Source organism: Phyllosticta citribraziliensis (assembly GCF_038025025.1).
Source record: "Phyllosticta citribraziliensis strain CPC 17464 chromosome Unknown J3D65scaffold_4, whole genome shotgun sequence".
NCBI lineage: Eukaryota > Fungi > Ascomycota > Dothideomycetes > Botryosphaeriales > Phyllostictaceae > Phyllosticta > Phyllosticta citribraziliensis.
The window spans coordinates 2166591-2191681 of NW_027117341.1; the positions used below are offsets into that span (position 1 = coordinate 2166591).

The window sequence follows — 25091 nt, forward strand, 5'->3', positions numbered from 1 at the left end:
GGGGGATCCTATGACTTTCTCCCCGTTGGGCCAAAAGTTTCATATTAGCAGTCCTGTCTAGAAGTAAGGTAGTGCGGTCAAGCAACGCAAATGCAGCAAGACTAAAGAAGAGAGCTATTCGGCCAGTCCATATTTTTTTCTTTCAGCTGAGGCCAGCTGCTTCACGGTCAGAAAATCCCCAGGCCGCAATCTCTATGGAAAACTGTCGGGCCAAAGCAACGCCCCATACTTTTCTACCAGTCCGTCTTCAATGTCAGCCAATTCCAGCCTTCTGTCGCGCTGTGGAGTTTGTCGGTCCTTCGTCGCTATCGGGTTACGCTTTTGGGAGGGGTCCGTCGTGCTGTCAAAACCAAGGGGAGAAGCAAATGTCGGTCGCAGGGAAGGCTTGTGTGAAAATCAATTGAAGACGTCCGTCGTAGAACTTTTGTGGGGACCAGTCAAAGAAGGAGGTGTCCGTCGTAAACCTTTGGCGCAGCCTTGAACACTGGTCGTGTGCGGTGTTCAGGAATGGAGGCCGTGTAAAGCTCTGTCGTCGTCCTAGTTCTGCGGCTGTCGGCGTTGTTGCAACCGCTGGCAAGATTCGTCCGTCGTGCTGTCAAGACCAGAGGACCAGTTGTTGCAGCAGGTGGCCGTCCAAAGCAACTGCATGTGTCCGCCGTAAAAATGTGGGCGCAAATTCGGGAACTGGCTGCGTGCGGCAATCAGAAACCGAGGCCGTGTGACGGCTCCTCGTCGTCGTACTCATGGGGCCATCAGCGTTGTCGCAACCGCTGGCAAAAGGGGTCCGTCGTGCTGTCAAGACCAAGGGAAAAGGCAGATGTCGGTTGTAAAGAAAGGATTTTCGAAAACCATTCGCAAAGGAGACCAATCGTTGGGGCAAGAGGCAGTCCAAAGCAAATGCAGGTGTCTGCCGTAAACTCTCCAAGCAACCTGGGATAATGCGGTTTCGTGGTTGGCGTGCAACGCCTCCTCGTCGTAAAAGTCGTCATCGTAGTCCAAGGAGTAAGAAAGTGCAGATGTCGGTCGTAAAATTTTGGCGCGGCCTTGGATGCTGGTTGCGTGCGGCGTTCAGAAATGGAGGCCGTGTGACACACCGTCGTCGTCGTAGCTGCGCAGCTTTCAGTCCTGTCATAACTGCACTGAGCTGGCGTTTCAATTGCTTTGCTTCAATCGTTTCGACGGACGCTCCGAGGCCAGGATCTGGCCTTGCTTAACAATGACCTTGCTTTCTGGACGGACGTCGGGCGTTTGATCCTCAATCTCCCGGGAGTCGGCGTCATCTTCGAGCCACTCCGGCCAAGTGTCGTTTGGAAGACGATAGCGGAGCCAACGAGCGAAGATGACATTGTTCCGTGGATGATACTTCGCCTTTAATGAGTCGACGAAGAACAGGATGCAGTCCGGGTCGAAGGTTCGGAGCCACCAGCGATTATATGCGGTGGTATCTTCATCGTCATCTTTCTCCACAGACTCATCATTGAGCTTTGGGCTTCCAACAGAATTTTCATCAGCTTTACGCTCAACCTCCTGCTTAAATAGGACGCTATTGTGGATGTTAGGGTGAAGGACATTCGCGTACCACAAGTCGACGACTTGCTGAAGGGTGCAATTTCGGAGCATGTAGAAGAGATCAGCGCATTGCTTGTCCGTAATTGTGTCCTTGAATTTGACCGCTACCTCCAGCTTGGCCTCTCCATCCTGGCGCTGCTTGTAGACAGGCAAGGCTCTTTTATCCGTGGACATGATGGCAATCTCAGCGACGAGTAGCGTGGAAGTGCAGGCGGTTGGGCTTCCTCGGAGCAGGGTAACGGCGCAGATGTTTAGAGCAACCAGGTCGTTGGTGCAAGGCGGATAGGAGGCGTCAGTGTTCAGAGTGGTCAATCGACGGCGGAAGTTGTGTTCGAGGCGAGATTCTCGCCCAGGGCCAGATCTCGATACAAAACGAACACGAGGTCGATGGAGAGCGAGCCGAAGGGTAGGCTGTTGGGCGCTGTTGGACAAGTTCGGCGTGAGGCAAAGCGATCCGCCCGGCTGTCGGAGCTCGACGTTGGCGGTGCGGTTGCTGTTGCTGTTGCTTGAGCGGCGACCGGAGACCGGCGAGCGGCCAACAGAAGAAACGTTGCTCTTGGCTGATCGTACAGCGACCTGGAAGAGCGAGATTCCGGAAGCCAGCTGGTGTGTTGGTCTGTGGGTTGAGAGTTGGAGGTTGAGGGTTGAGGTGGATGCAGGCGGTGGTTGAGGCTGCGGCCAGGACGCGAGGTGGGTGGTGCCAGATCACAAGGACGCGCTGCGCTCCGACTTGAATTCGAAAAGACAAAAGGAGAATGGATTTATTGCATTTGCCGATTTATCATTGCTTTGGCCAGCCACGAGCTCAGCCAGGCTAGTCCTTCGACTGCTACGTCGTGCCTCGCGATGGAGGGAAAAGGCACCTCCTGGTACCTTCAGGCCTCTCGGGTGTTGGACAGAAAAGATCTTGTCGACGGCTTCGGCCATCTGCTCGTGAGAGCTGGTCGCTTTTCGCATGCTCATGACCTACCTGCGCATCTTGCTAAGTTGGCGACGCCCAGTCGAAACGGTCTACGGTCGGGCCGCGCGCATACTGCTCGCTTCTCGGGGATTCTTTGGGTCCTTTTCAGCTTCGCTTGCCTTTGCCAGGTTGCACATGTTGCACCAAGCGCTTTGAATGGCAGACCGATGTCTCGTGGACATACGGGGAAGAGCTACGAGGATGTCCTGCCAGTAATCGATTGGCGTGAGGAGCACGGAAAGATCTGGTAGATTGTTGCAATCGTGGCCGTCAGTATTGGACTGGGCGAGGGTGATTGGTGACGGAGTATTGTCGAATGTGCCTCGTGGGAGCAGTCGGAGGTAGAAACAACCCCAAGCAGATGTTGTCGCCGCGGGAGTTTTTGTTCCGGCCTGCCGTTTGCGCGTAACATTCGAAGGCCGATTCTGGGGCGCATCGCTGCTCCTCATCCTCGCCATCGAGATCATCCTTTACGTCCTCGTTGCTTGAGTCGCCGTATGCGGTACCGTCGGCGCCGTTGCTGCGCCAACTTCGGCGGCGGCGTTTAGATCGAATTCGTAGCGGCTCTCGTGAGTTCGTCCCCAAAAGAGCTCTTCGTCCTAGAACAATTAGCGCGAACTGTGAAGCTTCTCCCAGGGTGCCCAAATGCGGGGCTCAACACCAACAACCACTCGCCAGCTCGTTCTGTCCATCTTTGAGAGCTCAATTGGATGCTTCTTGTCCTCCGATCCCTTGGAAGCTTGGAAGCTTCTTGCCTGCCCTTTCCATACCGTATCTGCCGCACCTTTTGGCCCGAAGCTCTGGGTCGTCGAGGCGGACTCAGCATGCTCTTGGCGCAGGGTGCAATGGAAAGCGGGTCTTCAGATATGCCGTAAATGGAAGGATCTAGAAGTAGCGGATGGGCAAAGAGACGGGCTGTTTTTTTGTCGAGGGATGGAGTGTTTTGAAGTGGTGCGGTGTGTTTTTCCACTTCTGGCATACTCCAGGTGCGACGGCGCAGTGTAGGTTCCGGTCTTTGGAAAAGTGACCATCGTCGAAGATGGGCGACGAAGATGGGCGAAGTAAGATATCTACCTAGCGAACGAGTCTAATGATTAGTACACGATGAGTCTGTGCTCGAATTGGCGATGATGTACTAGTGGTGGGACTGCGGCGTGAATCTCGCAATAGGTGATCCCATGCTCGTGAGCACTCTGGATGAAGGCTTCTGGACGGTCTTTGGCTCTTGGATTCTTGTCGTGACAGTTTCGACGATGGTGTTTGGCTTTGAGTGATGAAAACAATTGATGGACGGGATGTCGTGGGGAGGTCTGGTGTGCCCTGCGACCGGGCCGGATGGTGGTGCAGGTGTTGCAGCACCGGCATGACGTCATAGGACAGGCCGCCGCTGAGGTGTGGCCGGGCACTCGGACCCTCCCGACCTGCCGACCTCAACACCAACGCCTTCTCCATCCTTGGAACCAGCAACACTATCGCCATTGCAAATTCCGCGTGGAAAGCCTTGCCATCATGGTCTCGCCAGAGAAAGGGGATGCTCGCCGACTCCGCATTCACCTCGTGGCTCCGAGGATCGGACGGCGTTTGATGGGACCGGGAATTCGACGATCAACACCTTCGCTCAACCCTCGCACGCATATCGCGTGTCTTTCTTGAGTAAACCTGTGCTCGGGATTTGCACATGACTGTAATCGCTCGATCTTCACTCGCTAGTCACTGAGTTTCCGTTTTCTAGTGGCCTGAACATCTCCGATTCGATTCGACGCCAGACGAGCCAGGAAGAACAGTCGACCCCACTGGACAGGCACGGGCACTTTGAGAATGCTAGCTCCATTTCAGCATTCCATTGTATCAGATGTCGCATACCCAGCGTGGCTCTCTCAAAATGACGTCGAATTACCGTCTCGCCGGTTCACCAAATACGTCCCCGGAGATCAATTGCACATTGTCTAGTCAGCTCATCGCCGCCCGTTGACCCCCGGATTTGCGCGCAAGCGACCGGATTTCTGGGACCCAGCAGCCGTGTGGGAGCCGCAGGAAGCTTTCTCACACAAATTGCTTCCTTCTGGCCTCCCTGATGGTGATCGTGAAGGCCAGAAAGATACTCCACGCAGGGTTTGTTGTCCAAGCGGCAAATCTGGAACCGATTACGCCAAGAGTTTGTTTTGATGTGAATCACGACATGTTCGATCTGGGCCCGCCCGAAAGCACTCCCTAAGCGTACCAGCTGCCGTTTTGGCCGACTAAAGAGCATCTGAGACGACCGCCTAAGAATATTGCCGTTGTTTGCGCCGACCGACTGCCTGCAGACGTTCAAAGGGATACAGGGCCGTTGTGCCTCGGTCGGTTGACTTGCGGAACCCTATTCCACAAGCGGCAAAGCAACATCTGTCAGATTGTGGGGTCGTGTTTTGCATGCAGACAACAATTTGCCATTTTCACGACGACATTGTCATTTTTCGGTCGAGGCAGCCGTCGAGGCAGCCACCGAGCAGCACCTCTTCCACGGAACCTTGGTCGAGGTCAGCAACGGCAGTGTTGAAGCAGTGTAAGCTCGCTGAAACAGATGCACTACTCGCGGGCTAACCATTAGACGTGACCAGAAACGGCCTCTCCAATCCAGGGAGCAGTAGTCGAATCAGTCCCAGCGACGACGTCAACGCTCAGGCCGACATGTGCTGCCTTGCAACATATGTTAAAAGCATTCCCCACCTTCAATCTCATTCCAGTCAGCGAGCCATTGCCAAGTCCGCCAGGGGCGGTTGTGCTCCTCATCCATTGCTCCATTCTCCAACCCCGCCATGGCCCTTCCAATTGGTCAGCCAATGACGCAGCAACAGACATTTCAACAGACGGGGACCTTTGTTCAACCGAACTTCATGTATTCGAATTGCGCCTTTCCGGGATTTGGTCCGCAGCTTCAGCCGCAGTTCGGCCCGTCACCGCTTCAGCAGCAACTGTTTCAGAAACAGCAAGAGCTGCAACAACTCCAGCAGCAACTCCAGCACGAGGTCCAGCAGGCAGAATTGCAGCAGCTGCAATGCCAGATACAGCAGACTCAGCAACAACTGCTGAAGCAACAGCAGCAGCGCCAGCAACTCCAGCAACGGCTTCCGCAAATTCAACAGCGGCAATCTTTGCAACCGATTCTCCCTGCTCTACCTCCCCATCTTCCCCCTCTTGCTCTTCCCCCCTGTCCCCCAGTCCCTGCTTGCCCGCCGAAACCCCCTCAGCCCCATCGGGCTCGGAAAATCCAGGGACCGCCGCCATTATCGAAAGGTGTCGCTCTCCTCAATGAGCAGAGGACAGCCCACTCCAACCGCAACCGACACACCATATGCTCGCCCTCAACTTCGCAATTGCACTCACTGCAGGTCAGTCCGAGAACGACGAGTGGGCTTTCGAGCAATGCTGCGCCTTCGAGCAGGGCAACTCCGAGTCGTGAGATGCAGAGGCTGAGCCTCGCATCCCGAACATCCTTCCACTCCTTACAGCACAAACGTCTCCTGTCCTCGACGGCACCGAAATACCATCATTTAAACGCTGCAGCTGCCAGCACCACCGCCCTGTTGGACACCAAGAACGACAAGACTCGCCCTCCTCCGGTTCCCACGATCCCGAAACACCACCATTCGAATGTTGGAGTTTCCAGAACCACCGCCCTGATGGACTCGAAGAATGTCAAGCCTTCGGCCGGTCCGATTTCGACGACCCCGAAACACAATTATTTGAAGCTTGCAGCATCCAGTATCCCCACCTTGGTGAGCTCCAAGAATGCCACCACTCGCGCTGGTCCGGTTCCAACAATCCCGGACCATCATAATGCGATGTCTGCAGTACCTAGCTCTCCCGTCTTGGCGAAGCCTAAACGCGTGACCATCGTCACTGGTCCGGCTCCGTCTCGCTACCGTCGTCGAGAAGTTCAGCCGACCATTCCACAAAATGCCGGCATGGACCTTCCAGAACCAGGGCAATCTCCCCGGCCGAAGAGCGTGCTGAAGAAATGGAAGTCGATGGATCTGATGGGGTACGCAATCAAGCCTTCTCAAACGAATACGCGCTGACCTTGACAGAACTCGCAAGGACAAGCCAACGCCCTCCGTAGCCTCCAAAGACGGGCGCGCATGGCGTATCTCGGCTCGTCTCGACGGAGTCCGCTCCAGGCTGGGATCGAGTGGTCGGGAGACCCAACCACTCGAGAAGGAGGCGTTGCAGTCTTCTTTGATCAAGAAGCCGCATACGATGCGAGCTCAGGGGTTCCGCAGGCTCACCGGCTTTGTGAAGCCGAAGACCGAGGTCACCTCGGATAGCTCGTCCCTCGCCAGCATTGAGGCTACCACCGGTGGTAGCCTCACCACCGACAGCACGCCGCCCTCGTCGATTATGACGTGCGAGGGCGAAAAGAAGATACCCAAGTTGATGTTTTAATAGCGTGTCCTTCGTTGACGTCTGTCGTTAATGTCGTTACGAAGTGTAACTGGGTTTCTTCTCCTGTCCGCGTGTTCTTGTCCCTGTTGGCTTGTCTCTGTTCTCTTGTGTATGTTCCCGGGTCCTCTTCTTTTGTGACTTTTTCATGAAAAGGTGAGTTGGCATTGTTCCACTGTTCATGTTCCCTTCTCAGTGCCCTCTGTTTTCTGTTTTACAGGACATCTTCTCTCATTCTTTTCATCCCGTCCCCATTCACTTCCCCATACATTCGTTACGCCGTGGCACCTTTTGCTGGATGCCTTTCGTTTTTGTTTAATCTGTAAGTAGTCTTGAACAAATGGGTCATTTCTCATTAATCCACTTCCATCGTGCATTGAGCGAGCACTCATGTCCATAAGAGAGCCCCGTGACTGGCCGCGCCTCGATCGCGTCGTAGACAGCTGACAGCACAGTTGGACATGTGGCACCTGGCCGCAAACCAAGGCTCGCAGAAATCGGCTCGAACTGAGTGCCAACGCAGGAACCCCGTCTTGTTGTTCTGAGGTGATGCCACCTGCCACCACGGCAGCCCCAGACAACTCCCTCGCCTTCCACTGTCCCGCTGATCGCTCACTGAAAATAGAGCGGAGAGTTACTGGCCGAGCTCGTCACCACAGCGCGTCTGCAACTTGTCCCACAGCTCAACGTCCTGCTCAACTTGTCCGACAGCTCAACGTCCTGCTGCGCGCGGAGCAGTGCGTCGTCAAGGACTACAAAGTGTCGCGGCAAAGCAAAGCGGATTCATCAACGGACGGATGCCCCAGGCAAGAACAAGACACTGTACGCAACGAGACGCTTTCATGCCATGTTCGCTGTGGCGACAGCTCCACGGCAGTAACCCGCTGGGTCTCTCTTTCTCCTTCAGACAGCGCGGTCGATAACCTCTTCACCTTGCGAGCGCTACTCCCTCTCGTTACCCAACATCAAACACGGAACAGTATAGTACTCTCGAATCCGTCGCGCAATTCTTTCTTCTGCACATCTTTACCAAGTGCCAAATCATTCTAGCTTTTTCGGCGACACCCCGTTTATCACCCATCACCGTGGATTGAAATGGAAGACGCCATGGCGATGCCAGAAATGTCCGAATCTCGCGCCAGTTTCGTCGCTGTCTGCGATGTGTGCGGTGGAGCCAAGGTACAACACCCTCAGAGCTGCGACTATGCAGCGCGACGCAGAAGAAATGCTGACGGACCGTCTTCTCCTGCTCAGTATCGCGCCCCAAATCCATCACAGCCGCTTTCCATCGAGATGCTGGAGGCGCAACCTCTCCAATCCACCCCGTCTTGCGACGAGCTCTCCACTTTCGACGAGAAAAAGGAAACCGCTCCAACCAACAGTGCGCCCTCAACGACCAGGCGAGTGCTCCGCAAGCTGTGTCTCAGCGAATCGCTGTTCGAAAGCCTCAATACCGCCCTCTTGGACTACAACTTGTGGTTCTACATCCCCAATTTCTTCCACTTCCTCGCATTGTGGTTCTTCATCGGCGGCTTCGACTACTGCATGTGGCGCTACGTCGGCAGATCGAGCCACAGTCAACCTCATCAGCGCTATTTCCCTGGTCAGACGAGCCGGACGAGGGACGTGGTGGTTCCTGCTTGCTTTGTGGGGGCCATTGTTGCGGCTTTGTGCTTGTCACTCGTTTGGCCGAGCTGCGGCGCAGACGTTTGTCGCTGGATGGTGGCGCATGGTTGGCGGTGCGATTTGTTTTGGAATCCTTGGTGCTTTTGTTGGGAAACTTGTCTTCAGGGCACTGGTCGTGTTTGAGCAAGTGTGATTAGTCCGCGAAGACAAGCAAGACATTCTTTGCCCGGGGCTTGGGGAACATGAGGTATCCATAGAACAGAAAATCCCAGAGCGTCTACTCCAAATTAGATGGTGCAACCATATGCGCATTGAGCACACGGCACAGGAACAAGATTGGCTTACATTAAATGCCAGTCAAATTAAAAGAAAGTGTTCATGCCGCTTCGAGACGGCAGGTTTCGCTACAGAAGACGCTTGAAGGGAGGCAGGCGTACATCCAGAACGTTGTATGTGTGTGTGGTGTTGGACACGACATGTAGCTGGAAGGTCTCTCAGACGCCCCAAAGTCAACAATTCAGATTACCCCTTTTGGTAAGTCGGGAGTCTGCTCCAATTTCAAACGACTGAAGATTCCGGTAACGCCAGATGTCGGCGATCTGGCGTTGTCGTCTGGAGTCTCGGCGCTATCATTCAGAGCAGTTCGGCGTTGTTTTCTGACAGTTTCGGCACTAAGGTATCAGTAGACCAGTACCCGGCCAAAAACGCCGCCAGCATAAGGCCAGTTCAGGGGGCCAGGTCAGGGCCGCTGGCCAACCGAAGCGACTTTGACGACGTCTGGTCCAGGCTTTCTGGCGGTATGGTAGCGAAGTGTCGTCGTCTTGACGGACGTGGTCGGTCCTGTATCTTTGCCTGGTCCGGTCGAGTGTGAGAGGTCCGCGGCGGACCAATTTCAGCATCGTAGCTGGACCAAAACCGTTCAGACGTTTGAAGTTGCTCGAGTTGCCCGATTCGGCCGTGCGGAGTTTTCAGAACTTCTGACGTCTAGGAAACGAGAATCAATGATAGATATCTAATAGTGAGGTTCATGTAGACGTTTAAAGTCGCTCGAGTTGCCCGATCAGGCTGCGGAGGTTTGCTCGAACAAATTTCTAGGTACGTGAAGAGAAGTGAGAATGATATGACAGAGTGAGGCTGTTGCAGACGTTCGAAGTTGCTCGGGTTTCCCGATTGGGCTGTACGGTGTCTGTAGAACCTCACCTGGCAGACGTCTAAGGCACCAAGGTCAGTGACGGTGATTCAATAGTGAAGCTTTCGCAGACGTTTGAAGTTGCTTGATTTGCCCGATTAGGTCATGCGGACAATAGGGAGTCAGTGAAAGTGATGTGATAGTGAGGTTCATGTAGACGTTCGAAGTCATTTTGGTTGCCCGATTCGGTCATGCGGACTTGCAACTCTAAACGTCTAGATAGAGAGAATCAGTGAGAGATTCAATAGTGAAGCTTTCGTAGATGTTTGAAGTTGCGCGTGTTTCCCGATTGGGCCATGTGGACTTGCAACCTTGAACGTCTTAGCGAAAAGCCTCACTAGTAGTGATTTCATAGTAGTTGTATTCAATGGTTCACATTGCGCACGTGCTTGGGATTGACTGACTACAGGTACGGACTAGCTGCACACGACTCACCCTCAGTAGAGGCAGTCCATCAGCGATCAAAACAGAGAACAAAGAGAATGGGGCAATTAAAAACTGCTTCGTACTGTCTAGCAGCCTCAGAAATCGAAGAGAAGCAGAGAGACAAGACAAGCAAGGGAACTACTAGTGAACATGCTCACTCAGGTGCGTTCACCTCGAGAGAATCGACATGATGGTGACCAGCCTTCATTGTTGTTTCAATCTCCGGTTAGAGAGCGAGATTTTGAGGCCCAAGTACGCATTGACGGCTTCTTTGAACCCCTCACAAATTGGACAGGGTTCGTTGCTCACAAGAATATTGGCTTGCGTCAATCTGACAGGCGGTGAGATCTCCGCCAACTGTTGGAGCTCAATCCTTTCTTTGATTGTTGCTGGTACAAACGCATGGTGAGCGGCCATGAACGTGATCAGCTTCGCCTCAGCGTGACAGGCATGATAGCGCCCGGGTTGACCGTGATCCCTCTCGATGTTCTTTGGGAATTCAAAGCCAATAAGTCCACCTAGATACATTGCCGATTCTGTCCAGTTGCTAGGGAGCTGGAAAATGTCGGTACGGAAGTCGTACCAACGCCCCCAACCGCTTGTTGCGGCGACATCTGGGGATCCGCCGGGGCGTTTGAGCACTGCGATGGTCTTTGACGTATTGTCGGGGAAGAAGTCGCTGACAGTTTTGGACAGCCTTATCTGCCATTCCCAATTCCCCTGACTCTGTTTCTCGAAAACATAGTCTTCTGGCGACTCTCTCGGGCTTGGCATTGGAATTGGGCCCTTGTCGTCAACAAGCAAGTGACTTTTGATCTTCCGGGCCATTTTGGAGTGTTCGCTATTGTCAAGGATTTCTGGGAACATACCGATCCTCGGATCCAAGCCATTCGCGTAATCCATGGCCGTATAGTGAAAAACGTTACGGAGGGCTTTATCCGCGCAATGGTTTACAAGATGCCAGGCATTATCGAAGTGTAGGTTCCGAACAGCAAAAATAAGAGGCGTGTCGTTCTTCGAAATAACCCGGATTTCAGGCGTACTCAGATCTTTTTCACATTGTGCGTTAACATCTGCTCCGTATTTGAGCAAAATCTGCACGATATTAGGATATGGCTGCTGCGCTGCGAGTCCCAGGGCCGTGTTTCCATCTGACATCTCAGTGTGAAGCAAAGCCTTGGAATTGCCGGAGGTTTCCAGGAAATGCTTCAAGTAGCGGCAATTCCCTCGACCCATTTCCTCCAGGACAAGTTCGAATTTTCGTTTGCGTTCTAACTCCGGGGTTCGAGTTTTGTCGCAGGTAGCATCGAATTCATGCTTCTCAGCAGCGTCAGAGGGTCTTTGATCACTGCTGTCGATATCCAATCTTTCAAGTCTTTTCGTAAGGTCGTCCGGTTGATAAGATATGCGGGATCGAAGACTGGCAACAATGCCATCCATACCAAGAGCGACAAATCGCGCCTTCTGCTTGTCGATTACATACCAAGCCGTGTTATTTTCTTCCGAGAAGGGAAATTCGAATCGAAATCGGAGCGGTGGGTTTCCAGCCACAGCCATCTCTTCAGGAGCCGGCTGCGGTGTCTTGTACGCAGAATCGTCGAAGGGAAAGCTGCGCGCGTGGCTTTCCTCGCAAAATGGACACAAGTAGTGCGCAAAAATAGTGGCCGCGTCCCACCAGATCACCTGGGCGGCCAGCGTGATAGGTTGCATTGCTGCGGGTTACCTCTGCGCCAGAAGTGTGAACTGAAGCAGGGGCGAGAAGCAAGAGAGGGAGACAGAGCATCACCGGGAGGGCGAGAGAATTAAACAGCGAGTTTCTTCAAACCTAAATCGACGTGTCCAAGAGTGGGGACGCGATCCAGAAGGTTGTGCTGCCAGCTAAACTTTGCCAGAATCATCAACCCAGTTTAGCACAACCAGTACAACTATCATACCACAAACAGTAGGTCGCTCATGTAACTACCTTTCCGCTCACAATACAAGCTACGAATTAGAAAATCCAGAAAACAAGCTCGCAAACAATTTAACAAACAAGGGAGCTTGACACAAGCCATATGTCTATCAGAAGCTCGAGAAGACGAGCAGCAGGTAGATCCAGATTCAGCCGCGGCCGGCAGACCGCACAGTGGATCGACCAGGCACCAAGTTCGTGAACCCGTAAGAGGAAAAGCTGCCGATGTAGAGACGGAGGAGCTGTATATTCAGTTGCAAAGCAAACAGCGGAGAGCTGCGTGGTGGGTTGATCCGCGGTCGTCACAGCGACATTGCCGCTGCATTCTGATTGCTAGGACTCGATTGAGCATGTCATCAAATCCAGCAGTGTCCTGACATCTGTTTCAAGATACTGCCAAGTGCCATCGGCAGAATAATCGTTGCGTAGAGGGACTTGAACGATTACTGGCCGACGCTCTCGGCTGTCACTGGCGGGTTCCGTCGGATTCGATACGGTTGCGTTGATCAAATTGATGTCCAGACCATAGGTCGCATTGACAGCGTCTTTGAAGCGTTCACATTTCTAGCAAGGGGGTTTGTTTACCAAGATGGTAGCTCGTGTTAACATGCCGTTCTGCGGCGTGGCCTGCTGGAGGTCGCGAAGACCCTTGTTTGCTTGCAGCTCCGACCGGAGGAAGACGTGCTTGCTGATAAAGAAGGCAATGAGTTTCGGCTCGACGTGACTCGCATGAAATTGCCCCGATCGTGTTTCGTCCCTCCGGTCGGAGAGAAATGAGAAATCAACGTCCTTGGCGATCCGCATGGCCTCGTTTCTCCAAAATCGACCTGTTGGCATGATTTCCTCTAGGTTGGCTTTGAGTGCGCCATCTCTCCAGCCACTCTTTGTCGCCATGGGAGGATAGTTGCCCCCACGACTAAGTATTCCAACCGCTTGATGGAAGTTATCTAGGTGAATCTGGGTTTCAGAGGTCTGGGAGAGCTTGAATTTGAGTGAAGAGATTCTCTCGAAAGACCAATTGGTGGTTTCCTTGATACAAGGGGGCAGTGCCTGTTGCAAGACTTTGGCGTCGGCGAGAAGATAGTTGACGATGATCTTTCGCGCTGTACTGGCTTCCTCGGTCCACCCTTTGTAGGCTGGCGTGTAGTTTCGCTCGATTTCATTTCGCTCCGAAGGGCTTGCAAGATCAATAGCGGTGAAGCCATCGATGTCCCGGAGACCCCGGTTCGCGCCACGATCCACAAGAAGCTGCGTAACAGAGTAGTGTCCCAACAGAGAAGCCCACATAAGCGGAGTCCTTTGTTTATAATCAAGAATGTTGATGGGAGCTCCAAAATCCAACAAGAGCTCCACGATGTCGTAGTGACCTTCAATTGCCGCTAGTCCCAAGGCCGTGGAGCCACCTTGGTCGCATCCATTCAGGAAAACTTCGACTTCACTGGATTCCAGCAAGAACAGCGCCACAAGCCTCCGATTTCCAATGATTACCTCGGCTCTTGCTTCGTCGTCGATGTGCCGAGACCATATCGGATGCGTATCGAACACACTCAACCTCTCCAGCGATTGCGTCGTAGATGCAAGAGGGCTTGGCTCTGGAGGAGGCGGATCGGCGCCGAGGGCGACGAACCGAAAGTTTTCCTTGTCGATTTCGTAGTCTGACAGAGGTAGACGGTACTGAAATTGAAATCGTGGATCAAGAAGTAAATGGATTCTCGAGCGCCCGATCGATCCTCTCGAGCACTCGATCAATCCTCTTGGGGGCGTGGACAAGCCATGTATCTCTGAGCAGAACGGGCATTTGACGTATGAATGTCTCTGATTCCACCAGAGTATCGGGACAATTGACGTCATTCTGGGTGCGTTAATTCCGGTCGCTGAAGCATTTTGAAGAAGTGGATCAGTAGCGTAGACAACTTGAAGCAAGACGGAAGGAGGGGTTTGCATCCAAGGGCCAAGGCGGAAGCGGGAGGGAGCCTGGAAGATAAAGCTCCAGGAGATGATAATTGACCAGGATAGCCATGCGATGATCGAAGCCAGCTTCTAGCAAGGAATCATCCGCAGGGAATGAGCCATTGTAGATACAACGACAGGCCAAATTGGCGGGAAAGAGAGAAATTGGCAATAACCAAAACATGAGTTATAGACACGCGCCGAGGCTGTCAGAAGAGCGATAAGAGGAGCGTTGAATCTAAAAAGAAGCGGTGGCTAGCTGGTCAGATCGCGGATCAACCAGGCACCAAGCCCGTGCTGTAGCCTACGGGACAAGGAATCGAGCTAGAAAAAGACCGGGGAAGGTGGTAGTGTGCTGAGCTGGGGAGCAAGCAGCAGCGACTAGTCTGGTGCATTACTTCGCACCCGTCGCAGCGACGCCGGGTCATGGGCTGCGGTCGCAGAGAGTGGAGCTTCGTCGAAAGTGCTGGAAGTGAAGAGCATGACGGCGTCGGCGACGGGGCAGTGAGGCTGGCTCACTCAGGCCCAGCGAGACGCAGCTGTTTGACTCACGCGACCGAGCTCATGGCCCGAAGAAAGCGAAGAACTGTGGCGGTGGACTGTCTTGATGATGTCGCGCCGCCCGCTCGCGGGCTGTGGAGCACTGGCCTCGTCGTCTACATATTTCCCAGAAAAAGCCAAAATCGGACTGCCAAGCGCATCCGTGGAGCGAGAAAGTTGTCGAGTGATCGAGAGTTGAGAGTCATAATCACGTTCGAATACCCAGCTTGATTTGATGCCGAGAGAAGTGAGCGGCAAGTTGGCCTGGAGAGCAGTGCATTTTGAGGGCCCAGAAACTGTCTGGGTATGTGACTCAAGTTCATTGACCTCGGAAGGAGACCCCACAGGAGACAAGTTCTTGTCGAGGCCTTCGAATTGTACAGCCGCCTTTTAGATCCTGTACTATATTCCATCGCTCTCCCCAGAGGAAGGCAACTGGAGCTCGAGTCGATGTGCAATTTGCGAGCCATCATAGGCTGTCAACTCGCTGGTGTAGGTCCGCGGCAGTTGGCCCTGTGACGGGAACCTCTGTCGGCGTCCCAATAGGCAGAATGGACATGTGTACGCGGCGCTCAAGGTGTCGTAATTCCACCAAATCACTTTGGCGGAAATCGGAACGAAGCCCATGTCGGCCGCTTTGCTTGATGAGATGATCAACAAACAGTCGCGCTGGACATTCGGTGGCTTGCGAGTCCGTGTACGACGATTGATCGCTGTGGTAGAGTCCATCTGCTCGCGAGGGAGCTCTAGCAATGTGCCAAAAGGGGCAGACAAGCGGCCATGGAACGGTCGATCCACCGAGAGCTGCTTTTCCGCACCCACGTTAACAATGGGGCGAGTGCGGTCGCCCCGGGACATACCTGGATATTCTTTCTATTCCAGCCCTCGCCTTATATCACAGCGAAGGCAATGCGGCTTATTGTGTAGCTACCAGGTGTGCGGCATCACGGTCGAGCTCGAGGAAGGTGGAGCGACGGCGCAGCTCAGCGGCGGATGGTCATTGGACAGCAGGAGTGCTCCGATTGACAAGCCCCTGGTGAGGGAGGAGGGTTGTTTCATGGTTCGTTGCAGCAAGACATTCCGACGTTGTCAAGGTTGATTGTTGAAAATATGCCACCCCGCCGAAAGACTGGTCCCGGGTGAAGCCGGCCGCTCGTGGTTGTAATCTGCACAGGAAAAGTCGTTTGGACCCGTTTTCAGACGCTCTCGATTGTGGCTAGTTTGCATGGCTTCGCTCGCGACGGTCGTGTGAAATCGGCACAGCATGGCCTTTGGGCGCATCGTTTGCGGATTTCCTCGTGGAGCGAAGCAAGGCTTCTTCCCTGTGCGCGCTCAGATCATCAGTACGTTTCTCGTGAATGGGAAGCTTCGGACCGTCCACCTCGAGATGGCCAAGCAGCTGTCCGGGCTGTCAGTAGAGTGCAGCCGTGAAAAAATAGTCCGCGCGGAAAAGAGCCCGCAACCGTCGCATCGTGACGGTGGGAAATTGCAGACAGAGAACAGTGACGTGTGAAATTCACGCTCTGGGTCGCGACGGCGAGGGGTTTGAAGCAGCTGAAAAACGGTGCAAGTTTGGGTTCCTTGTTGCAGAGGGGGAGACGCGCCGGAATGGAAGACGCGTCGTCGGGTCCGTGTCGGCGAGACGCGCCCCGGCACTTACCCATGACGTCACTCCGCCCGCCGCGAAGACTCCCCTGGGTGGACTTCCGCGGCCGTCACCTCACACTGCACTGGCACGTCTACACCACCCACCAGGAACGATCCCGCACTTCTCGGCAACTGGAAAGAAATGTCAAGGCTTGAAATTTCTTGACCAGGAACACCTCATTTACCACTTCAAGGCGAGCAACGACGACGACCCGAGCAGCTCATTCACCAACCACGCATCCAGCCACGTCAGAGGCACCCAGTAAAGTCAACAGAAATAGGGAAGAGATTGATGGGACATCAGACTGGATCAAAAGAGCTCAGATACCTGGCTCAGAGCGACGGGAGCAAGACTCATGTCTCATCATTCTAATCGTCTATCAATGTCTACTGTATCCCTTAGCATAAACGACGAACAAAACACAGGAGAAGCCGTCAAGCCACACACCCGTCTCAAGCCGACAGCATCAGACAGACAGCACTCACAGAATTTTCCTCTCCTCTTCAGACATCTACAGCTTTTCCATTCCCCCATCCACCGAGACAGGTGTCTGCGCCACAACACTGCCCTCCTTCCCGTCAGCGCCAGAGCTCGGTGTCGAGCTCGCGCTCGTACTGTTCGTCCTCTCGCTTTGATCCTCGGGAGCCAAAGTAGGCGTAGTAGCTCCACTGTTGCCCTGCGTGCCGATGCGCAGGAAGAAAACGAGTGGGATGCCGCACGCGGCAACCGCAGCGCAGTACCACATGGTTGCAGCAAACGGCTCAAACGGGTCGTGGGCGTGGTAGCCTGACGCCGCAGGGTGCGTTTTCACGGCGTCGAATATGGCGGTGCTGACGCCCAGGCCGATGGTCAGGCAGAGCTTGGTGACGGTTTGGAAGATGCCGCCGGCCAGCGATTGCTGCGAGGGTGGCAGCGAAGACATGACGTACATCTGCGACGGGTCAATCTAATCAGTCTACACAATTCAGGGAGAGATGGAGACGTACGTTGGCGACGCAGAATTCAAAGTCGGCGCCGACGACGCCGAGAAGCATGCCCGGAAAGATGAAGGCCCAGTAGGAGCTGTACGAGTGTTGGAGGCCCAGAAGTAGAAAGGAAAGCGTATAGCAAAAGGCGCCGATGCCCATGAGCAGCTTGTTGGAGACTTTGTGCATGATTAAGCCGGCGACCACCTGATGTGTTAGAGATGCAGGAGGAGAAATATGGATTTTAACTTACATTCATGGTGATGCCACCAATGGCCATGGGTAGCAAGTGCACCGCAACCTTGAGCGGTCCATAGCCTTTGACTAGCTGCATGAAAAGCGAGACCCAAAAAGACATGGTCGGGAAGGCAAGAAATCCGAACAGAAGCACAGCAATGATGATGCTGAAGTCGCGGTTCTTCCAGATGTACATGGGTACGATGGGATGCGGATAATACATTTCCCAAAATACAAACGTGACCATGGTGAAGACGCCGAGAATCAGGAGCACAAGCACATAAGGCGTCTTCCAGCCCTGTGGTGCATCAGATCCGAGGCTGCAACTCAACTGATTAGCAAGCTGTGCTTTTGCAGAATGAAAGAAGACCACAAACCTGAGCGCAGCTGAAAACATGCCAATGCCGGCAATAGTCAGTCCACTGCCAACGATGTCAAGCCTCTTACCGGATTCTCTGTTGAGCGGCAGTTTGACGCTTTGATCTGGCGGCAATATGAAGATGGCAACGCAAGTGATGACGGCAAAGATAATGGCGAGCAGCCAGAAACTCGCGCGCCAACTGAACAATTGCACGGCAATGCCCGAGAAGATGGAGCCTGTGACCATACCCAGCGGATTACCAGCGCTGAAGCAGGCAAAGGCGCGGTTTTTGCGTTTCGAAGGCCTGTGGTAAGTAGTGGCAAGCATGCCCTGTGCAGTCGGCACAGCAGCTGCAGCAGACAGACCCATGAAACCATTGAGAATGTCGAGCTGTATGGGGCTCTGGGAGAATCCAGCCGCGAGAGAGAAGACCGAGTACATGGCCAGGCTTCCAATAAGCATAAATCTGCGTCCAAACAAGTCGGCCAAGCGGCCGAAAAGGAGCAGGAATGACCCAGATGCGAGGCTGGTTGTATTAGTCTCAGCGAAGGCTTGGGTTGGAATTGCACGCACGAAGATGCCCCATTGATCCAGGTGACTTCGGCCGTAGTCATGTCCAGATCTTTCTTCACTATGGCGGTCATAACAACAACGGTTCCAGCAGCCAAGACACTCATACTGTTGCTCAGGGTTGCAATCAAGACGAAAAGTATTTCTTGAATAGTCGAGCTGAAGATGGCAGGCCTTGCATTGTCGTCGCTGGCTGCTGCATCGGGCTGGGATGATTCGAGGCCAATGGCAAGGGATTTTTCGGCACTCTCGACGCCATGTTGATTTTCAATATCGGTGGTCCGTTGCATGGTTTGAAGTAAAAGACGAAGCCGCAGGAAAAGAAAGGCCTGGCTCTCACACCCTTGCCGGTTTTCTCTCCGTATATTTAAACAATGAAAAAGTCCGAACGGATAGATAGCGGTTGCATGAGTTCAATTCCAGGCACGCCAGGGCCGTGATGACTTGCGTAGGCGGCGCCATTTCTGCCGACGACGCAAAAGAATGGTCATCGCTGACTGACGTGCGTAACCACCAATGAGGCAGCCTCGACGTCTCGAGGCGCTTTGTCATGTCGCAGGGCTCTGTCTCTATCCGTGAGCGCTCTTTTCTTTTGTGGCGTTGATTCGTTATACGTACCGATTCGTGCAACTTGTTCAAATTGGTCCGCATATACGACGCTTACCTATCAAGCTGGACGACTTCGGTAAACCGGATGGGGCCATTTGCGGGCAGGATGAATGAAGCTCGCAGTAGACAGACGTAGGAGGTTCGGGTAGAGTGTGTGATCGTCGACGCAGCGCGGGCCCCGCTGATTGTCTCACAACTTCCACACCTTCCAGCCTTTGAGATCCATCTTCGATAATGCACCTCTGAGCGGACCTTGAACCTCGCCTTGTTCGGCCCAAACTTTTCGTCCGGACCAGTGGTCGAGGAACCCGTCGGGGCCAGATATCATGATGAGCTGCGTGCCTTGTTTTCCGTGCGGAGTTTCGGACAGGTGCTTGGAGACGTGCGCTGGCCTGATGAAGCTTCCCTCTTCATCGACGTAGTACTCGACCCGCAGGCGGCCATCTGCCCCCACATGCTTTTTGAGCGCCTCCAGCTCCTGCACGATTGCGCCCTCCTTCCCCTCCTGTTCTTGCGCAGACATAAAGTCCTCGCTCTTTGGCTTTTGGCCCAGCCCAATCCAGCTCTTCCACCCTCCATTGCCGCTGTTTGAATGTCCCCTCGCGCCACTATCACTCTTTCCGCCCACGCACTCCTCCCTCAATCTGTTTGCCCAGAGGATGCGTATCCTGGCGTCGTTTGATTCCCGCGTCATCAGTGCATGAGCGACCTGCAGGGCTGGCGCGATGCCCGTCCCGCCCGCGATAAACAGAACGTCTGTCGTATCATGTGGGACTTCGAACTCGACGTGGGGGCCGCGCAGCTCGACAGTGGAAGAGACGGGAAGACGGTGCAGGTAGTTGGACACCTCGCCAGAAGGCTCGCGACGGATGAGCAGGCGGATGGCGCGGGAAGAGTGCGCGTCGTCGTCGTCCTTGTTGGCGGCAGCAGGTGTAGCCTGAGAGGAGGTCGAAGACGGAGACGTAGTGACAGCCGGTTCTGGCACAGCTGACGGCGATGGTGGCAGCGGTGTGTACGCCCGGGCTATCTGCAGCTGTGGCTGCTTGACCTCGACGCTCCAAACGCCACGCTGCCAGACGTGTTTCAAGTCGTGGTGACCGGTGTGATCTTGCGCATGGAGGGTAAAGATGCTGCTGGTCCTGGAAACCGGCTCGCGCGCGGCAATGGTGTAGGCGGAGAAGTTTTGCGGGTGCAGTCCGTCGGCAGACTCGTTGCGCTTGGAGTCGTAGTGGCGCCACGCAAAGCCGCCTACGGCACCGCCGCTGACGACGAGCAGAGCACCTGCATAGGGCCGGATCGAGCTGCGTAGAACGCGTGGCATGGGACAGCGAGCTTGTGGTGTTGCGGGGAGTGGGCGGCTCGTTGTTGAAGACGGAAGAGTGTGAGACGGGCTTAGCGGAGTTTAGAGATGCCCGCGTCATGATTTCGCCAAGGTCAGGTCTGTCCAACAATTATTCCTTCTATAGGTCTATATAGTCTGTCTGATAGAGCAGGGTGGTATCCTCATAGTCTTATGACTGAACGCGCGTCATTGTCTTCAATCCCGCCTCTGAACATGTCCTTGATAACCTTGCCCTGGACGATAGTTGCATCGACAATGCCCTCGACGTGCTCCGGATCCACTCGTCCATACCAGATGCCTTTGCCGGCCAGAGGATGTCCAGCCTCGCGCAAGATCCGTGGAATGTAGATTATGACGTTGCCAGCGTACTTGTGTCCACCAATGTGGCTTATCAGTCCGACGCTGGCCGACATGCCCTCATGATGCTCTTGCAAGTCGGGCTGAGGTCGAAGAGGAATGCCCTTGGCCTGGAGCTTTTCCTCGAACTCGTCCCGCAACAGGGGCCCGTATATTCCGCAACGCGCGTCTCTCCCGCCGTGTCCGCAGATGAGGACCATGATCTCGTCCACTTCTCTCACACCCTCAAATTGCTGCTGCAATGATTCATCTCTCACCATTATTTGCTGCTGGTCTTCGTCGAGAATCTCTAGGTTGAGAGGGTGGAGCTTTTTTGGCTTGACGAATCCGCGCAGAAAATTCTTGACGCCGTCACCGGCGAGGGGTATCGATGGGATGTAGCGGAAACTGGGAAAGAGGTACGCAGAGGCTGTGTCGGGAGAAGACGAAGCGGCGGGGAATGACACATTGGTGATGCTGGAATTATGGAAGGGCTACACGAAAGAGTTAGCATAGATCCCTACAAGGAGCATGCGCGAAAGCTCAAACGCTCAAACCCGAGGAGGAGCATATACAGGTACAGGCTCGAGCGCCGCGGCGAGCTGGCTTGCTACCGCGACGCCCCTCTCTCCCTCTCCTCCACGCGCGCAATGCTCATCTGTGTGTGAGTACTACTCGGGGAGTGTGACGAACGTCGCAGAGCTCCCCCTTTCTGCCCAGTAGCTCTTTTAGCTTGCGCTGGAAGTGGGCGTCCTCTTCGTCTTCGATTTTGCTCTTCCAGTCGTCCTTGCCCGTGGCAATCATGATTTGTTCCCCGTAGCTGGCCATGGTGCCATTCAGATTTTGCTTGCGATCTATGTCGAGGCCCTCGGGCATGGGAGGCACTGGGCGGCATGCGCATGTTGGTGACGGACAAGATTCGACGACAGGGAACGGCGGAGGTTTCTGCGGGATGGGTATTCGTCGCGACCCGGTGAGGCGTGGAAAAGACGCGGTGAAGAGCGACCGTCTGGCGCCTCGTAGAATCAGCATGATTGCAAAAGAACGTGGTGGAGAGGAAAGGCTGGCGGCGCGGGGAGTTTTGTAGATTGCCAAAGGCCGAAGTCCGTCGGCGTCAAACGTCACAGCTCGGCCTCGGCTCGCTCTTCTCCACATCCGTGGATCCCATCGGTCTCGGTCTCCCGAAGCCCAACCACCTCCTCCGCATTTGCAACCGCAATGTCCGCGACAACTCCCATTGAACCGCCAGAATGACCGATGCGGGCTCCACGCCGCCTCCAGACGACCCTCCCTCCGCCCCAGCTTCAACCACGCCCTCGCGCGCAGCTCGTCCGCGGTCCCCGCGATTCCCTCCGCACAATGCTCCTCGCGTCTGGTTCTTGACGAATGGCACCTCGCCAATCAGCATAGCCCTGGCTACAAAGGTCTTGGAACACGGCGACTATGTGGTCGCCGGCGTCTTGCCTGCAGAGTTTGAGCGCGAGAGTGGGCGGAGCGAAGAGTTTCGGGACTTTTTGGACATTGTGGGCAGGGCCGAAGGCGAGCGGGAGCGCTGGAAGGAAAGGCTGAGGATTGTGGGACTAGACGCTAGGTAAGGTGCGCATATGTCCTTTGCTTGTTGGTGGTGTGGGAATACTGACAAACGCGTCTCAGGGTCATAGGCCAGTGTCAAGCTGCCGTCGCGGAAGCAGTCGAGGCCTTTGGTAGAGTCGACGTGCTCCTGGGCTGCTCGAGCGAAACCGTCATGGGCACTGTCGAAGAACTGTCTCAAAATACTCGCACAATGAATCTCATCCGCAACCAGTTCGAGACCAATTTCTTTTCCAATGTCAACATCATCAAGGCCGTCCTCCCTGCTATGCGTGAGAAGAAGAATGGACACATTATCATGCTCACGGGCACAAGTACGGGTCCTCAGAGCCATGCGCTGAAGAATATTAGCTAACTTCTATTGAGCTGGCCATTTGGGAACACCAGGACTGGGGGTTTACTGCGCCTCTCAATGGGCAATTGAAGGGTACTGCGATGTAGGTCATTCCACATACCTCGGCAATTGTCCGCTAACCAACCACAGAGTCTCGCCTTTGAAATTGCTCCGTTCAATATCAAAATGTCCATCGTCCAGCCTAACATTGAAGTCAACGTCCTCACCAATCGCATCACATCAGCTCCTCCGATGCCCGAGTACGCGCCCGACGTCAATCCTGCTCCACTAGCTCGCGACATGTTTAGCGGCTTGCTCGACAAGATTGATACTCGCTCGGCGGGCATAGCGCAGGCACCATCTCCGACAGGTGACATTGACGACTTGTCTTTTGGGAACACTCCGCAAAGCGTGGGCGACATGCTTTCTTCTCCAAACATTGCGTCTCTGTATCCCATGCTTGACCCCGGCGTAAGGGCGGGACTCATCGCGGAGACGGTGCACGCTTTGACGGCGATTGGCGGTCATGACAATCCGCCCGCGAGGCACATTGTCGGGTTTGAAGGGGTCGCGAGTGTAAAGGAAAAGCTCAAGACTGTGAGTGAAGAGTTGGAAGACTTTACCGAGGTCAGCAGCGCAGTGGATATTGTCAAGGGGGAGGACTGGCAGGCAATAGATGTACAGAACCAGGGGACTTCTTGATATTCGAGTAAGTCATTCAAGCCTCTTGTCTTTTGTCCGCTGACGCAACGTCAAAGAACAGCCCTTTGCTACTACAAGCTATGTACAAATGCAGTTGGCGGAATGCTTCGCGTCTGCTGCCAAGACACATCAACAAACAAATGGTGAGGCTGCAACGAAACAGCCGCGAAGATTGTTTCAGGGCAAGATTGCGTGAAGAGCAGCAATACTTGCATATGACGGAGAACGAAAATGGCACTGCTCATGTCGTAGAGCTAATGCGAATCGAGAATGACGCGTTCCTCCTGAGTAGCTATCGGCGAGCTGCTTGAGGCGGCCGTGACTTCAGTCGAGTGCGCTACAAGGTTGATACCTTGGCAGCCCCGCGGCCGTACCATCAACCGAAACGATGCTTTCGTTTGACCAAGGGGTTTGATGTTTTGTCTGGCCCAGGACCGTTTCCACCCTGAAGGTTTTGTATTTTGAGTCTCGAGAATTTGGAGAACATCACAGCGGAACTGACTCGGCAGAGGAGAAAAGGCCGCACGATATTGAAGAGCGCTGCTCTAGCCTCATTGCACCATTGACCGTCCCAAAACAACCGGACTCTAGGTGTTATTCGCGTCCTCAAGCGACCCTCGCCAGCCGACCTAGCAACCACGTGCGCGAGGCTTCGGCCGCACCGACGACACCCTACGTCTCCCATAGAGACCGCAGTAATGAGACACTCGACCTCTTGGCCCTTTTGTTTCGTGGGCCAAACTACCACACCTGCCAGGAACAAGAAACGCCAGTCCGGGAACCTCACTGTCAAAGAGTACAGGACCGCGAATTCAGTGTCCGTTTCCCTGGAAGCCGCGAAGACTAACGGCCACTTGCAAATACAGCACGGCTCGCAAGGAGAACAATCAGAGCGACAAACGGACCAAAAGTCTTGTCCCGCCCAAAAATGTCCTGCGTACTGTCGAGGTGGGATTTCATTGCTGGCCCACGGCACAGGCAACGGCGTAGTTGCTGCGACCTCTCATTCAGGGTTCAGCCAACTAGCATGGGGAACCTTTCTTGCTGCCGTCGCAATCGACTCAACAACGCCAGATTCGGCGCCGTGAAACAACCGGAAATGGATACCTCTACCAAATCCGACTGGCATCACGGTATCTCCAAAGGAATCAACCTCTTTGCGAGAATCCTGAGATTTGCAGCACATCGCCAGGAATCAAGGCGTACAATTTTCGGACATCTTTGCCGTCACGTACCTTTTACGTGTGGCCCGTGGATCCAAAAGTTCCAGACGCTGACGTAGATGGTCGCCGGTACACAAACAGGGCTACAACACTAGCTGCCACCGCCGAACTCGCAAAATTTGCTACTTGTTTTGTTTACTCCTCAAATGTCCAGGGATTGGACAACGCTCTCGACCTCGAAACGACCATGTGTCTTCCCATACTACCAACTGATCGACAGACAGGGCAAGTACACTACAACGCACGGAACTAATAAACCTGCTGGATTGTTTACCGCTCGTAGTCGGACAAAACAGTGATCGACAACTCTATCCTTATTCTATAAAGATCTGCCTGCTTCAGCGGCTCCGTTCTCCATCGGTACAACAAACAAACCTCCGTGAGGTCGAACAACATTCGCTACTGATCTCTCCCCCCTCTCACCAAATCCTCACACTACACACAACCTCGATCGGCCCATCATGGCCAACAAGGTTGTCCGGCTGCTGGTCTTTTACCTCGCTCTGGCGAGCGCTGGTCCGATCCCAGATCGACATCACC

At 54.2% G+C, this 25091-nt stretch overlaps 9 protein-coding genes across 9 annotated transcripts; 3 read left to right on the forward strand and 6 right to left on the reverse strand.

The window, feature by feature from the left end:
* Positions 1–795: 795 nt before the first annotated feature.
* Positions 796–2532, reverse strand: J3D65DRAFT_602006 (uncharacterized protein; the record flags this gene model as incomplete). Its single annotated transcript, XM_066798077.1, has 4 exons — positions 796–1051; positions 1095–1125; positions 1185–2241; positions 2443–2532. The coding sequence occupies 4 exons, from the start codon at positions 2530–2532 to the stop codon at positions 796–798; spliced, it is 1434 nt and encodes a 477-aa protein (XP_066657272.1).
* A 2541-nt stretch (positions 2533–5073) lies between these two features.
* J3D65DRAFT_620482 (uncharacterized protein) lies at positions 5074–7311 on the forward strand. Its single transcript, XM_066799875.1, has 2 exons — positions 5074–6554; positions 6601–7311. The coding sequence occupies exons 1-2, from the start codon at positions 5329–5331 to the stop codon at positions 6953–6955; spliced, it is 1581 nt and encodes a 526-aa protein (XP_066657273.1). The 5' UTR covers positions 5074–5328; the 3' UTR covers positions 6956–7311.
* A 350-nt stretch (positions 7312–7661) lies between these two features.
* J3D65DRAFT_676080 (uncharacterized protein) lies at positions 7662–8944 on the forward strand (the record flags this gene model as incomplete). The annotated part of the gene is made up of 3 exons (XM_066803598.1): positions 7662–8131; positions 8207–8509; positions 8936–8944. The coding sequence occupies exons 1-3, from the start codon at positions 8048–8050 to the stop codon at positions 8942–8944; spliced, it is 396 nt and encodes a 131-aa protein (XP_066657274.1). The 5' UTR covers positions 7662–8047.
* A 1453-nt stretch (positions 8945–10397) lies between these two features.
* On the reverse strand, positions 10398–11903 carry J3D65DRAFT_676081 (uncharacterized protein; the record flags this gene model as incomplete). The annotated part of the gene is made up of 1 exon (XM_066803599.1): positions 10398–11903. The coding sequence occupies one exon, from the start codon at positions 11901–11903 to the stop codon at positions 10398–10400; it is 1506 nt and encodes a 501-aa protein (XP_066657275.1).
* Positions 11904–11988: 85 nt separating this feature from the next.
* On the reverse strand, positions 11989–13995 carry J3D65DRAFT_657526 (uncharacterized protein; the record flags this gene model as incomplete). Its single annotated transcript, XM_066802520.1, has 2 exons — positions 11989–12708; positions 12730–13995. The coding sequence occupies 2 exons, from the start codon at positions 13993–13995 to the stop codon at positions 12478–12480; spliced, it is 1497 nt and encodes a 498-aa protein (XP_066657276.1). The 3' UTR covers positions 11989–12477.
* Positions 13996–16615: 2620 nt separating this feature from the next.
* J3D65DRAFT_305744 (major facilitator superfamily domain-containing protein) lies at positions 16616–18959 on the reverse strand. The gene is made up of 5 exons (XM_066795229.1): positions 18419–18959; positions 17862–18371; positions 17501–17804; positions 17269–17454; positions 16616–17213 (listed from the first exon to the last, which is right to left on the reverse strand). Exons 1-5 carry the CDS (start codon positions 18703–18705, stop codon positions 16794–16796), a joined length of 1707 nt encoding a protein of 568 aa, XP_066657277.1. The 5' UTR covers positions 18706–18959; the 3' UTR covers positions 16616–16793.
* Positions 18960–19214: 255 nt separating this feature from the next.
* J3D65DRAFT_645292 (uncharacterized protein) lies at positions 19215–20445 on the reverse strand (the record flags this gene model as incomplete). The annotated part of the gene is made up of 2 exons (XM_066802204.1): positions 19215–20325; positions 20441–20445. The coding sequence occupies 2 exons, from the start codon at positions 20443–20445 to the stop codon at positions 19215–19217; spliced, it is 1116 nt and encodes a 371-aa protein (XP_066657278.1).
* Positions 20446–20464: 19 nt separating this feature from the next.
* Positions 20465–21808, reverse strand: J3D65DRAFT_620496 (FMI1 protein). Its single transcript, XM_066799876.1, has 2 exons — positions 21396–21808; positions 20465–21196 (listed from the first exon to the last, which is right to left on the reverse strand). The coding sequence occupies exons 1-2, from the start codon at positions 21732–21734 to the stop codon at positions 20528–20530; spliced, it is 1008 nt and encodes a 335-aa protein (XP_066657279.1). The 5' UTR covers positions 21735–21808; the 3' UTR covers positions 20465–20527.
* A 144-nt stretch (positions 21809–21952) lies between these two features.
* Positions 21953–23362, forward strand: J3D65DRAFT_693882 (uncharacterized protein; the record flags this gene model as incomplete). Its single annotated transcript, XM_066803972.1, has 4 exons — positions 21953–22293; positions 22356–22606; positions 22659–22729; positions 22777–23362. The coding sequence occupies 4 exons, from the start codon at positions 21953–21955 to the stop codon at positions 23326–23328; spliced, it is 1215 nt and encodes a 404-aa protein (XP_066657280.1). The 3' UTR covers positions 23329–23362.
* Between the last annotated feature and the right edge of the window lie 1729 nt (positions 23363–25091).

Bases quoted from the DNA above. Each gene is read 5' to 3' on its own strand.
- J3D65DRAFT_620496 (XM_066799876.1), bottom strand. From the start codon at position 21,734: ATGCTGATTCTACGAGGCGCCAGACGGTCGCTCTTCACCGCGTCTTTT. The intron at 21,197-21,395 runs GTTCGTCACACT...TCTTTCGTGTAG, and splicing joins GAAAGGGGGAGCTCTGCGAC to CCCTTCCATAATTCCAGCAT.
- J3D65DRAFT_305744 (XM_066795229.1), bottom strand. From the start codon at position 18,705: ATGCAACGGACCACCGATATTGAAAATCAACATGGCGTCGAGAGTGCC. The intron at 17,805-17,861 runs GTTTGTGGTCTT...GTTGAGTTGCAG, and splicing joins ATGTTTTCAGCTGCGCTCAG to CCTCGGATCTGATGCACCAC. The intron at 17,214-17,268 runs GTACGTCTCCAT...GACCCGTCGCAG, and splicing joins TTGAATTCTGCGTCGCCAAC to ATGTACGTCATGTCTTCGCT.
- J3D65DRAFT_620482 (XM_066799875.1), top strand. From the start codon at position 5,329: ATGGCCCTTCCAATTGGTCAGCCAATGACGCAGCAACAGACATTTCAA. The intron at 6,555-6,600 runs GTACGCAATCAA...TGACCTTGACAG, and splicing joins AAGTCGATGGATCTGATGGG to AACTCGCAAGGACAAGCCAA.